Raw genomic sequence first — 13767 nt, 5'->3', positions numbered from 1 at the left:
GAATTAATTTTGTTATTCAGCAAAGGGAAATATGCTGTAGGAGAAGCACTGCCATGTTCCATTCTAGATAAGCAGGTGGATTATTTTATAACAACAGTTGAAATACGTTTTGAAAGTTCTAGAAAGGAAAGTGATGGGAAAACTATTAAGTATTTGTTTGCTGAACAAGCACTTGTTTTCAAGTCCTCTGATGACTTCATACCAACGTGCTTCTGAGATGGTGGTTTCTCAGAGGAGTCTTGAATTCCTGATTTGTAATTACAGTTCATGTCCCAGAGGGTATTTTAAAGGTCAAGACAAGGAAGTTTTCCAAAGCATACTGAAATGTTATCAGGCACTGTTCATTACATTTTCCTCAATTTGCTCATTTTATTCATCTCACTAATAAAAATGTAGATAAAAGTCTGTATCAAACTTCTGTTTCACTTTTTTATTATTTTTTCAAAGCATTAATTTACCAATTATCAATTAAAAGCATTTAATTGACCTCTCTTCCTACCTTTTTAGGTGTTGATTTGTCATCTGATGTAGCTGATCCCTGTTTTGAAGTACTGAGACAGGGTGCCTTAGAAACCCCTTCTAGGTAGAGTTCAGACTGCTCCCAGACTCAGCTCACAAGGGTCAGTTGTCCAGAGATGTCCTGGTCACATGCCAGACTGGATGTTGCATGTCCCTGTGCACAGCAACCAGCTCTGGGATGGGGGAAGGTCAACGAGACCTGTTTACATTGACACCTCAGTAGGTTTGGTGTAAAACTGGGGCTTAAGTGGAAACACGGTGCTCACAATTTCTGTGCAAAAGCATGGATTCTGAATAACTTCCCACAGAACTTCCACAATCACCAAGAGGAATGCTGAAAACTACCTGGATATTCATGGGCATGGTCAGAGCAAACAAACTGTCAGCAACATGGAACCTGATCCTGAGTGTGACTTCTAAGAGGTTTTTTTCTCAAGGCCACCAGCTTTGTTGCTGAAAGAAATGATTTGTACAACAAGCTGCAGTTCATATAGCAAAGTAAACCCAGTATCAGCACAGCAAATGTGGTACCTTCTTTCTGTTGACTGGCCTTCAGCTAGCTAATTTATCAAAGTAAATAGTTCTGTGATCATTAGAGTAACTAAAGGTCAAGATAATACAAATCAGAAAATAAAGCAGTCATGTGCTGAAAACCAGAAGCAGAACACCCAGCTTGGGGTGTGTGTAGTGAAGTACATAATATGTGTCCTGTCAGTAAACAAAAAATGGTTCAAATTTATGTGCCTGTGTTTACAGTACTCATGCAGTCAGTTCCTGTACCTGCTGCTGTTTGTATCAGCTGTGAGTTCTTCCTCAGGTTGTCACCCACACAGTCTGTAGATGTTTTTCCCAGTAAAGGGTTCTGAACAGGATGGGTTGCAAAGCCATTACCTTCCTGAAATAAGCTCCCTGGAGTTAGAATTTGCCTCTCATGTAGCATTTGTTCAGACCACATAAAAGCATGCTTATATGTGGTGCTGAATACCCCCAGGCTGAGAGTTATCAGCCCCTTTGTGCTGGCTTCTGCAGTTATTCCCACTCATATTTACAATTCCTCTGTAATTCCTCTCCCTTGGAATCAGCTGTATTTCAGTTACACCCACAGGAGGAGACATTTTCAGTTATCTGACTGCATGAGCATACTGGGAAAGATGAGCTGTTCAAACCTTGGGCTGACCATGGATGGTATCAGCGCTGCCTAACAATAAATGGTTGTTTAGTCTGGTCTGCAGGCCTTCTTTCACTGTCTCAGTTCAGAGAATGTAATGCCTGAGAACAAGGTTGGCTGAGAATAACATGGCATAAAGGCATACGATTCCAAGCATCCAGGCAGAGCAGAGGTAAATCACCACCCAGTTAAAAAGAGGTGAGGGTAGTAGACTCTTAAGATGAATTCCAAACCTCAAGGACATAATTAAATCTTCTGTTTTAAGGGCTTTCTGACTAAAGGAAGTTTGGTGCTGACACCCAAAGCTGTCACCAGGGTGGTAGGTTGCCGAGGCCATAAGCATTATGGAGAGAATCCAGTCCAGTGTTGGACCTTTCATTTCACTCCCCTTAAGGTGACATAGTGTGCACCAGCCTGGCCTCTTCACCCTGCTCTTGGATCAGCTGCAGGAGCTGGGTAGACCCTTTAAAGAATTCAGGTGCTTGTTTGATATGATAGCATGGCTCTGAATGTGTTTAAAAGGCCATTTGAAGGCTTAGGTTTCAGGATGAGTTGTGGAGCTTTTTAGTGGTCTCTGGTGTAGACAAGATTCCCTTTTTTCTTGTCTAGGAGCACCTGAATTCTTTAAACTCTTAGTTCCTTCTGTGTGTCCAAGGCAGCTGACAAGTCCTGTCTGCTGCAAAACTACAGTCAGTGTAGTAAAACCATGCCATCAAATGGTGACAGTGGCTGCTGACCAGAAGAGTCCTAAATATGAGAACTGCTTTTAAAACACAGTGTTCCCCTTTTCCTCCAATCAATGCATTTTTAGCAGAATCGGAGAGGTTGGATCCAGAATGCTTCAAGTGTCGTCATCCAGGGATTAAACCAGAAGCATTTATGTGGCCCCTGAGGCGGCACGAGCAAACATTTCCGGGTTTAGGGATTTTCCTTCTGAAGCAATAGCATGGGCATTGGTTTTTCAACTGACTTGTTCATGAAAAAAAAAAATAAAAGTAGGAAAAAGTAATGAAAAATAGTAGTAGGAAGATAAGAAAGAAGTAATAGAAAAGTCTGAAGTTCTTTCAAAACGCACCTTTGGCAAAATACATTTGGCTGCTCCTAACAGCACCGTTTAAAGGGAGAAGAGTATGCACTTTTAAAAGCTGGAAATCTTGATTATTTCTAATCTCTACAACTTTGCAACTCTCCTCTAACTTGCCTAACCCCTCCAGCGCACAGATTTTACGGCAGCCTTTCCCTCTCGGAGCAAAGAGGCTTTGCACCTATCCCTGCCCTCGCTGCGGGAGGAGAACAGATCGGCTCCAGGGCTGTGGCGGCCTGGGAGAGCCGCGCTCCGTGGCTGATGCGCGGGGCTCGAAGAGAACATCACCGGCCTGCCGGGAACCTCGCTGCAGCCAGAGCGTCCGCGCTGTTGTGTAAACAGGCCGTGCCTGCCGCTCATTAAAGAGCAGCGGGGGGAAAAAAAAGGACATTCCTGCCTCGGCTGCTGCCAAGGGGATATAATTGGAGAGTGTTTTGGGGAAATTACTGCTGGGAAGGGGAAGCTGCCGCCTGAAGCGCAAGTATGAGTCACTCGGTGGATGCAGTGCATGTAAAGAGCGCACGCTGGAGAGCGTTAAATCTTACACAAAAACTTCCCCCAGCTCTTCCTTTGGTTGTGAGGATCATTTTCTGTGCCATTAGAAAAAAAAAAAAAAATTACTTGATTTAGCAAAACCCCGTATCAGACAAACAACTTATTAGAACATAAAAATTTGCAATGTTTCAAGGGCCTAACGAGCAGCTACAGTCTAAATACCTTAATGAGACAAAAGGGAGGTTTTATATAAAGCCAAGGCTCCCTGATGAGTTTGTAATCCTGTAAGAATAAAACAAAGCCATCGGGTCATCAGATTTGGGCTGGATGTCCATGCTTCTTATGCTGTCAATCAATTCAACAGCTGGTTGTAGATGTTGTCCTACCAAAAAAAAAAAAAAAAAAGTACACTTTGGACAGGGTGGAACAAGCTATTTTTTGTTTATATAATGATCTGTAAATCTCAGTACACCTTCATATGTTACAAAGACTACCATGTTCACGGGAAAGGCACGAATGCAGTTTAAACCCAGTCCTTTGAAAAGCACTTTTGGCCCCTCCTTTCTCACACTTTCCCTCACACAGTGGACCAGGCCTCTGTACTTGTGCTGGTCTGATTCGTCTATTTGCATGCGTGATTTGATGACATCCATGGGAGTGCCCAGTCCCCAGGCCAGGACTCCAGCGAAACCACCAGAAAGCAGCACAACGAGGAAACCTGCAGGAGAGAGTGAAGGGAGAAGGGCAGGTCACTTGCATCTCCTTCAGCTACAGCCATCTCAGATTTGACAACAGCCTGTGCTAACTTTCATGGTTTTTGGGAGTTATTTCGTGCAACTCTTGCAGTTGTGTGTCTCCAGTGATCTCAGAGAATTTTTGCACTCATGACAGTTTGAACACCATGTGAACTAGATGTGGTACAGCCTGAGAGCACTCACACCCTCTTCAGATGGATCTAATTTTTATAATTCTCAGGGAGATGCTCTTTTGCTGAATCTTACCTATTCAATCTTTTCTCAAAGTGGATAGTTGCTTTTTGGAGCCAAATCACAGCTAAGAATCTGAAGTGTCTTTATCTTCTTCACCCGGACTTCCTATTCAAGCCCTGGACTGACCTTTGCTGGAGCTCCATGATGGCTCCCAGGAGTTTTGTCCATGTTTAATTTCTAGTTATCCTATTTTCACGTTAACAGGATTTCATATCCACATTCGAGGCACCAGAGTGTGTGGTAAAAACCCCTCCTGCAGGAGGAGGAGGAGGAGCTGCCTAGGGACAAGGTGGGTGCAGTCCTCATATGCAGGCTGCTGGCAGTAGGCATGGGGCTGAAACCAGCACACATAAGGCAACCAACCCCTCATGAGGATCTGGGTGAAGTTTTATAGGTACTGGGTGATGTTTGCCCTGAGGCTGGTTTCTCTCTTAGTGTGGGACTAAATCAGTCATTTTTGCAGGTAATGCCAGATTCTTTCCAATACCTACCTGGTTTATTTCTCCCATCTGGGGTGAGCCAGTCGCACAGGGCAGAATAGGAAAGGAAATATATTGCAGAAGCAGAGCAATCCCTGCAGAGTAATGCAGAACAGCCCTTGTAGAGACCCCTAAAACCTTCCTCCTTGATGATAACCTTCAGACAGTGCAGAGACCCTTGGTACTTTGGCTTGGAAACAGGCTGATGTGTGTTGGAAGGGTGTGGGTTCCTCTGAGTCTGCATCCGAACTTTAGCCACTTCACTAGGGTTTGTCAACACAACCTGCAACACCAGAGAATGGCATTTTAACCCTCACAGTTAAACAGTGTTTTCATCTCCCTCTTGTAAATTCTTGTCTCCCAGGCAATAATATTGTGTGCAAGTTCCAGCAAGCTCCAGCCTCCTCCCCTCTGCCTGTGCTGTTCCACCCAGCAGCAGTAGGACACGTGTGTGAGCTGCACTGGGCAGAGAGGAAGGCAAGGCAGAAATCAACACAGGATATTAAATACCTGTAACTACTTGCTAAACTAGATGGGCATGGAAAGGGGAATGTCCTCAGCCATAGGGAAGCATACATCAGGCTCTTTTTTGTAGCTGTTTTGAACCAAGACCATGCAGATTATAAAAGGTTAGCCCATGCTGAGTCACTGACTGCCAGGAAACACCTAGAAACCTGAGCATCTGGACTGCTCTGTAAGACCATTGTGACCAGGCACACATTTCTGCCCATCAGCTTGATGGGATGAGTTCCACCACACTCACAGCGCCCGTGGATGCTCACCCTCATCTGCTTGTGGGACTGCTCCTGGATCCAGCCTCTCCTCCCTGTCCCAGGATCCTGCAGGTTTGCCAGGCAGCATCACTTCTCAGTGGTGCCCCACTGAGTTTTAACTGCTGGCAAGGCAGCGCTGTGCCCTGCCCATTCCTGCAGCGATGCTGGTGCAGCTGCTGGGAAAGCACCGACCTGTGCTTTAACTCAGAGTTATATCTTTCTTATATAAACACACCATCGCAGCCCCTTGGGGAGTTTGCTGCCTATGCTGTTTTTTCTTCCTCGTCCTGCGTTTGCTGCCAAGGTCTGTGTCATTTTAATGGCATGTTCTTAAGCGTTCTGGCGCTCCAAACCAAATCCTGCACGAGCTGCCCAGCAGGACTCGGCCACACCACGGACCCGGCCACTGAAGGGTCAGTGTGGCCAGAGCATGACCTCCCTTCCAAAAACAAGCCCACCAGACTTGTGTCAGGCTCCCATGTGGCCTCCGGGACCGAAAAAACATTCCCTGCCTTTCCAGCCGCCCATGTTTGCAGACAAGACGTCTCGCTGTGCTTTCCCTGGGGGCTATTTACCTACCCGGGCAGCGCCGGCAGCGGCCCCAGCAAGGGAAACATCCAGCTTGGAGGGCTGGGCGTCTGCAGCCCCGTACCGCAGCTTGCAGAGGGCACCCAGGGCGTTTTTGTACGTGCCAAAGGAAACAGAGGACACCACTGACACAGCCAGCGCTGATGCAGTCACACCTTTGTAAAATCCCCGGACCTCGTGGGAAACAGAAGGAGAAAGGTGATTTTTAAGGGTGAATGGCATGGGAAAGCATCTGCCCAAAGGCACTGGCTGTGCATTGCTGAGTCAAAACCTATTCCCACCTTACAGCTCATCAGCAAAGCTAAATTTCACCCTGACTCCTCTCCCAACAGATGCTTGTATGACACCAGTACCCATCCTCCCCAAAACTGACAGAGGCAGCTCTGCTTCTCTGAAACAAGGTGTCTGCAACTGGTACCAGCAATTCTGCTAAGAGGCACCTACCTTTTCTGTCCTGTACGTTTCCTGGACACAGTGCCAAAATCCTTTGTAGTGGTTCTCAGTCTGAATTCTCACCTAGGAATGCAGGGACAACTTTAAAATGCAGGTATCAGATTAAAAATAAATAAAACAATAAATGCCATAGCAGCAAACCAGAAAATTAACCATAAAATAACATCACCAAACAATTTTTGTTGGGTTTTTTTGTTGGTGGTGGTGGTGGTTTTTTTGGTTGTTTTTTGTTGTTGTTGTTAGAGACAAGCACAACCAAATACAGTGAGATATGGAGATGAAATGCAGATAAAGTATGATAATGGGACTTTTTTTTTCTGAAAAGGAGGGGGGAAACAAACGGGCCGCTTTGTTTTTGTTCTATAGTCAAGAAATAAAGCCCCAACAGGTACCTTTACTGTGTCCAGTGGATAACCCACGGCTGTGCTTAGACCACCTGAAACAGAGAATATGTTGGAGATGGTTAACAGCACATGTCACAACAGACCATTTCACCCGTGACAGAAGGGCACTGGGGAATAGCAGAAAACAGCTCCAGAGCCCAGCCGTGCCTGGCACCAGACTTCTCCAGCTCCAGTGATGACATTTGAGCCAAGAATGACAGAGAAAAATGCAGATTTCTCTGTGTGACCAAGGCTCACTCAGAGGAGGAAGCAAAGTATGGGAAACTTATCAGGGAGGAACAAGATGGAGCAAGATGAGACAGGGAGAGACACTGAGAGCGCTGCCCCACACAGGGTGAAGGGAGGGTACTGGGCTGTATTTGTTTCCCCCCTCAGCTTAGGTGCTAAAGCATCTTTGGACTATGACCAAACATCCTCACGTGAGGTGCAAAGCGTCCCCACTCACAGGGGTCTGGAGGTATTTTGGTTTCCAGGGATTTGGAGGCAGGAAAGGGTTAGCGCTGGGAGTGTCCGGAGGCGGCGGCTGCAGAGCCCGCCCAGCTCGGCCGGCTGACCATCGCTGCCGCCTGTGCCGTGACTGCACGTCCGGCCCCCGGGGCCGCTGTCCATCCTACAGCAACACACACGCTCACTCCTAGAGCCTTAAAATAGCCGCTGGATGTGTATTAATCCTCCGAGACAAAGCTACTGCCTTAATAGCGAGTAAGGAGGGCTAAAGAGCTCCAACAAGGATTTCTCTCTGTTGCAATAATAAATAGATCTCACCTCACTGCATTTCTCAGCTCTGTTAGCAGGTAGTAAAGGTGCTGACCAGCAAACTTCCTCCCAGGACATCATCTGCCAAGACACCTGAGAGGAAATCAGGCTGGAGAGCAAGGGTGCTGTATCCACGTGAGTTATTTAGACAGAGATCAAGTTCATAGAAGCGCTGGATGAGCCCATCAGGCAGCCAGGCAATCAGAGATACAGGGCACATCCGGTGGCTCCCCTGTTGAAAACTGCATCTCACTGAGTTCTTCTTTAAAAAAGAAAAATTAAAACCCAGTCTACTTTAAAATGTCTTAGTTGGTGTGGAAATGTTCACTTATGATTACATGGCTGCTTGAGAGCTCTGGAAAGCTCTCCCATGTTCTGGAGAACAGCAGCTGCTGCTGTGAGTCACTAGAAGACAATCCCAAAATGCGTTACTCAGAGGAAAACAACCAACAGCATCTTTCCTGCAGAAAATGGAAGTTTGTTCTTCAAAAACATCTATCAAATCTGACAGCAGATTAACAGCAGTGATGGGGGAAAGGGCCTAGATGGAAGAGAGTCAATGATGGAAGAGAGAGGGCAAGGGAGAATACACAGGCAATCATATGGCTTGCAGAAGCAATGGCTTTGGTCCAAGTGCAGAGTGGCAATGCACAAAGTCATCTGGGGACACCTGTGTGGCCCCAAGTTCCCGGCCATCAGCCAGATGGACGTGGACACTGCCAGCCAGGGATGAGCAGCACAGAAGTCAACGCCAGGATGACAGTGCTGACCTCACAGCTGCAGTCCCTTGGCCCAAGCACCCCATCTCAGCTGGGAGGTTTTGACACATCTCATTGTTTTCAGAATTCCTGAACCTTCAAGGAGATGGGCATGGGCTGACGAGATGCTGGGGGCACCATGCACAGCTAAGTCCTGGGTCACTCCACTGGATAAGGAAGGTAAGAGCTTTGGCTCATGCAGACCATATACCAAGGATGGTTTGGGTCAGTGTTTGACAAGAACTGACCTCCCTTCTGGAGAAATCACCTTGTTCACACGTTAAGATACAAAGACAGCAGCCCAGTAGGTTGCCCAAAACAGACTGTTTCAGCCCTAAAGGCTCCCCACCAACTTGGTTCCAGTAAGGACCAAACACCTCCACTTGGGAGGAGACCATAAAAGTAAGTTTTTCACTGCTCCCAGCAAAGATGTGTGAATCCCCCAAACCTCCAAATAACCCAATTTGGCATGAACTGTGCTACTTAGGGGCACAAAGCACTCCAAGCAGTTGTCAGAGCTGAGGAGCTCAGCCAAGTCTATCAAAGGCTGAGGAATGAGGGCTCTGCACACTGTCGCATGATATAAATGGCCATGGACTAAGATAGCATGACCCACACATGCCCTGTTTGCACAGCAAAATCAAAGAAGGCCTGCAATGAACAGTGGGCATACAGGAGAGGGTTCCTGTGGGACTCCTGCTGAGTAACACTGCATCAGCTGTGACAAGAAATAAATAGCAAAACCAGGGGAATTACCTTTTTTTTTTTTTTTTTTTGTGAGCCATTTTTTATACTTCTTTTATCTGAGATATTCCCAGGTATTAAGCAGTGGTTGAAGCATCCTCTACACACACAGAGTGCACAAATTGGATCACTCACAGTCTCTGCTCAAGTCAGGTCACTCTGAGCAAGCAGCTTAAATAAGGAGAGATTCTGGTGGGGTGACAATCACCAGGGAGCCAGTGGCAGCTGTACAGAGCCCACCAGGCTGCAACAGCTCTGAGCTGTTGGCAAACCCTTGGCTGAGACGCCCAGGGAGAAGCAGGGATCATTGTCCATGCACCGCATGGGCAGATAGCAGCCTTCAAAAGCCTTTTGTTTTGTGCAGAGTTGGGAACATCAGTGCCCCATACCCTAAGAAAGCTGAGCTGCATTCAGTAACCTGACCCTAGCAGGAGCTGCTTTAGCTTTAGGAGGGAGACAGCCTGTTCCTTCTGCAGGGGGGATTATCTTATCTGCCCTTGGACTGCATGTAACTTACCAGCTGTGGAAATGCCCAGTCATGCTGTAGTCCCTGCTGCTCTACCACCACTGGGTGAACCTCGGCTTCACTTCCCCAAATCTTTACTCCTGACACAAGAGTGAGGTCATCCTGCAGTCATCAACACCCCAGTCATCAATTCCCATCCCCTGGCATGGCCCAGGCTGATGCTGTAGCAGGGCTATAAAATGTGCATGGGATCACAGGAAAATTCAAGTTGGAAGGGACTTCAGGAGGTCTCTAGTCCAACCTCCTGCTCAATTTTACTGGCCAGGAAGGACTGCTTCCTAAAACATCCAGCCACATTTGCTTGTTATAGAAAATCTCCACAGTCACTAAGCATGTTCATGCTTTTTCTGTCTGGAGCCAAGCAGATCACTGTTTCTTGGGCTGAAGATGCTGAATTTATCGCATTGCCACAGAATCCATTGCCCAGAGGTGATGCATAATATTTTTGCAGCTGCCTGAGGCAGCCAGAGGCTGGAATTCAAATGGGCATGATGTCTGCAGTTTTTCAGAGGTCCTTAAGCCATGCTTTCTCCAAGACACTCTGAAAATAGATCTAGGTCGCAAGAATGTAATTTACTAAACAGAAACTCTTATTTTTTATGTTGCCTCAACTTGCTTGATGCTCTTTAGCTGGGTTCAAAGACTCCTTAGGAACATGAAAACTGCTTCAGCTCTAGCGAATGTAATCCCCAAACCAAGCTCAGCACCAAAACCATTCCTGTTCTTGCAGGATAGATGTCTAACCCCAGGAGCTATCCCTTCTGAGGGGAAGAATGATGGCCCTCAAGCCCTGCCCAGGTACCTCCCATGTGTCTATGGGCAAGCTCCCACCTCTGTCAGCTAGTGAGAAGTTGCAGTACCCTCCTAGAAAAGCTCTGAGCTAGACATAGAGGACAGGATGGAAAATCTTGCTCTCTGACACACTGAGGTCACTAAAGTGCCTTACAACGAGCAAAGACTTTTCTGGTCCCAGCCAGATCTCCACAGCCTGCATCCCCTCAGGCTGAGCCTGTGCCCAGGTCACACATGGGAGATTCTTGCTGCATGGCCAGGCAGAACATGATGCTGGAGCCTGGACAGGGGGTCACAGCACAAACCCTGGCTTTGCGTGGGAGCCAGGGCAGAAAGCCAAGGTAAATGGCCATGTTCAAACTCTGTTTTCAGCTCTCCATGTTCCCTTGCAAAAGAAGTTTGTCCTTAAGTGACCTATCTCAAACTGTGCTAGAAAAGCAAAGGAGTCCAAGCAACAGATGCAATCATCTCTGCCCCACCATGAACATGAAGTCTGAGAGAAGGTTTGGTTAATCCTTCTGGGATGGACATCCCATTGCTAGCCCTAGGACAGGGCTTTCTTCTCCACAGGATGCTCTGAAGCCAGAAGGGAAACAGGAGGAGAAAGACAAGCTATCACTGTGGGGCTGGTTATATCCTCCTCTCAATGAAGGGTCTCCCAACACCCCAGGAAGACCAACATCCCAAGCATGGGCACAACAGGCACCTCCAGGGCTGGATGCAACTGAGATGCCAAACCTCGCCCCACTTGCACGTATTGGGTGATGGGCAAGTAATAGGCAGGGTAAGACTCAGCATGGTCCTTCCCAGAACAAACACATCTGCAGCTGGACCACAGGCTGTTCCTGGTGACAGAAAATGCCAAATTTCAGTGAATGTCAGAGTGAGACCTGTCATGCAGGCTTGGGCTGGGTGTCTCAGCCACCTGGTAGGTCTACCTGGCATTTCTGTCAGTGACCCAAAGGTTTTTCTTGTGGTATTTATTGGTATGTATTTTCTTATATACTCCACTAAATCTAACAAGATTTCAGCAAAAAACTGAGACCGATGGGTATGTTTTGTCATTTAAAACAAAGATGGGTTTGAGCAGTACATGCTCTAAAAATGTCTACAATTTAATCACACTTCTCTCCTGTTACTTTTTTTATATACAGCTAACCTACTTTCTCCCAGATCAGAGCCTGCTGCATAGCTCGCCTGCGCTGAGATCACCATCACAACTGCAAATACATCTTAACCTAAGATAATGCAAAGGTCATTCATGCAGACATTCTGAATGCAATAAGAACACTGTGATTCTTCCCCTCCTGTCCAGCAAATCACATCCTGAGCCCCCCAGAGCCACCATCCCAGCAGCCTGCTGGGACCCCTAGATGCCAGACACGTGAGGGTTTCACTGTCAGGGCTATACAAGCCGGTTTGTATCTGCACAAAACCTATTACACTCTGTCTCTTCCTATTAGAGTTTCACCCTGTCCCACTGCAATCAGACTCGAGGAGATTGCAGGCAATGACCTCAGCTGACCAAGCTGCAGCACTGCCTCTCCAGCAGCTCTGTGAAGCTGCTCTGGTGACATTTTCCGCTTAATAAGGAAGAACACGCTTTTCACAAGCAGCCCCCATCGAAAGCCCCTCAGCGCTGCTATTGAGACCTGCTCTTTAGCTGAACAAGAAGGAAACACAGCTATCTGCCTTTGTCAACAAGCTCTAATTCATGTATTTACCTCCAATAGCCCCAGCAATGAAATCCATCCAGAGTGCGGCTGCTGCCTTAATCACCCTGATGAGCGTTTGGGAAGTAGAAGGGATGAGGATACCGGTTCGGTCTTCCCAGAGCCCTGCCGGTCCTTCGGAGACACGGAATTGTAATAAGAATCACCTTCCTACAGCCTGCTCTTGCCTCTGGGGATTGTGAGCCTTGTGCGTTCTTGATGAATCTGTACGCTGGTGGCAGAGCTGGGACGCCTGGAATTGTTCCAGGAACACAGTGAATAAGTAATCCCATGAAGCCCTGAAATGCTGCGCCAAAGCTGCTGTTCCCAGTGCCCTTTTGCCTGGAAAGTCCTGAGGGGTGGTGACTCGCAGGGTAAGGCTGGCTGTGAAGGGGCCATCCCCTGCTGTACTTACAAGCCCCACAAGACAGCTTTGCACACTTGTTTGCCCGAGAACACTGTTGGCCTCTGCCAGGGACATGCTGCATTTGAGGCTATTTGCAGGACTCCTCCTCCCCCTTTCCCAGCCCACCCTTTCTCCTTCTGATGGACCACACACCCTTTCCATTAATGAAAATTCCATCTGCTTTCACCAAGCCATTTTTCTTGACTTTCCTAATGCACGAAGCTGACCCTAAATTTCTACATAAATCCCCATGGATTATTACCCACTCATTATGTATACAAATTGTGAACCCCAGAAATTAATCCAACCACATCCAGAGTATTTGCTTCTGTTTCAGACAGTAGCAGCACAGTTTTCCCAGCCCCTGGAGCAGCTCTTCTTCATTTCTTGCTCAGATTCCTAACCCCCTTTCCAATGTCAGCTCCTTGTAGGGAGACCTGCTGATCAAGGGGAACCAAGAGTTCAAGAAGTATCATATTGTCTGTTTTTGCACAACAGTCCCGTTACCAAAGGCTGCCTCATCTGCATGTGGGAGGTTAAGCTTTGCTCAGAGAGACCGTGGAAACTAAAGTCCTGAAGCAATGAAGGGCTTGCCAAGCCGTGACCTGGACTGTACCCCTCTTGTAGAGGTTTTCCCGGGTGAGAGCCAAGGTACATTGGCAGCAAAGGGGAAAGAAAATTTCACGGCTGCTGCCTCTGGGTTGGCTTTGCAGGGGAGCTGAGGACTTTAGTACCCAGTGCCATTTCCTGCACATTTCAAAGAACCTATTTCTCACTGGAGGATATATTTTAGGGCTGCTGTGCCAGCGACATATAGCACAGCTCTGTGTGAGGGCACAGAGTTTCTGGGAATTGAAAATGAAAGGATTTTTATTAACTTGCTTCCTGTGATTTCTTATGCATCTCTCCCTGAATGCTTTCTGTTCTGAAGAGAACAGATTATTCCAGTTTAACATCATCATGCAAGGACAGCAAAAACTTAAAACTAGAAGTAAAATATTATCTAGGGAGGCAGCAATGTAGCTGCAAAAACACATTGGGTTATTTAGTAGCTCTTCCGTGTTGTATCTGGTGTCGGTACAGGAGTTATTTATGGTTCATCAACAGTCTATGCAGGGAAA

At 47.1% G+C, this 13767-nt stretch overlaps 1 protein-coding gene across 2 annotated transcripts; it reads right to left on the bottom strand.

Annotated features, from left to right (window-relative positions):
• Positions 1-3666: 3666 nt before the first annotated feature.
• SLC25A47 (solute carrier family 25 member 47) lies at positions 3667-12480 on the bottom strand. Of its 2 annotated transcripts, XM_066186922.1 has the most exons (6): positions 12253-12480; positions 6941-6984; positions 6540-6611; positions 6087-6269; positions 4747-5017; positions 3667-3984 (listed from the first exon to the last, which is right to left on the bottom strand). In XM_066186922.1, the coding sequence occupies exons 1-6, from the start codon at positions 12278-12280 to the stop codon at positions 3698-3700; spliced, it is 885 nt and encodes a 294-aa protein (XP_066043019.1). In that variant the 5' UTR covers positions 12281-12480; the 3' UTR covers positions 3667-3697. The 2 variants fall into 2 exon arrangements, with proteins under 2 accessions (XP_066043019.1, XP_066043020.1); XM_066186923.1 differs by lacking the exons at positions 6540-6611; positions 6941-6984; positions 12253-12480 and having other exon boundaries at positions 6083-6100.
• Positions 12481-13767: the final 1287 nt, after the last annotated feature.

This window comes from Chamaea fasciata, unplaced genomic scaffold (assembly GCF_029207755.1).
Source record: "Chamaea fasciata isolate MVZ Bird 193981 ecotype frontalis unplaced genomic scaffold, bChaFas1.0.hap1 SCAF_7, whole genome shotgun sequence".
NCBI classification, from domain to species: domain Eukaryota; kingdom Metazoa; phylum Chordata; class Aves; order Passeriformes; family Sylviidae; genus Chamaea; species Chamaea fasciata.
The sequence above is the reverse complement of the archived record's forward strand: the minus strand, read 5'-3'. Positions and strand labels throughout refer to the sequence as shown.

Bases quoted from the DNA above. Each gene is read 5' to 3' on its own strand.
- SLC25A47 (XM_066186922.1), bottom strand. From the start codon at position 12,280: ATGGATTTCATTGCTGGGGCTATTGGAG. The intron at 6,270-6,539 runs GTAGGTGCCTCT...GTTTCCCACGAG, and splicing joins AAACGTACAGGACAGAAAAG to GTCCGGGGATTTTACAAAGG. The intron at 5,018-6,086 runs GTAGGTAAATAG...CTGGTGTTGCAG, and splicing joins CCGCTGCCGGCGCTGCCCGG to GTTGTGTTGACAAACCCTAG.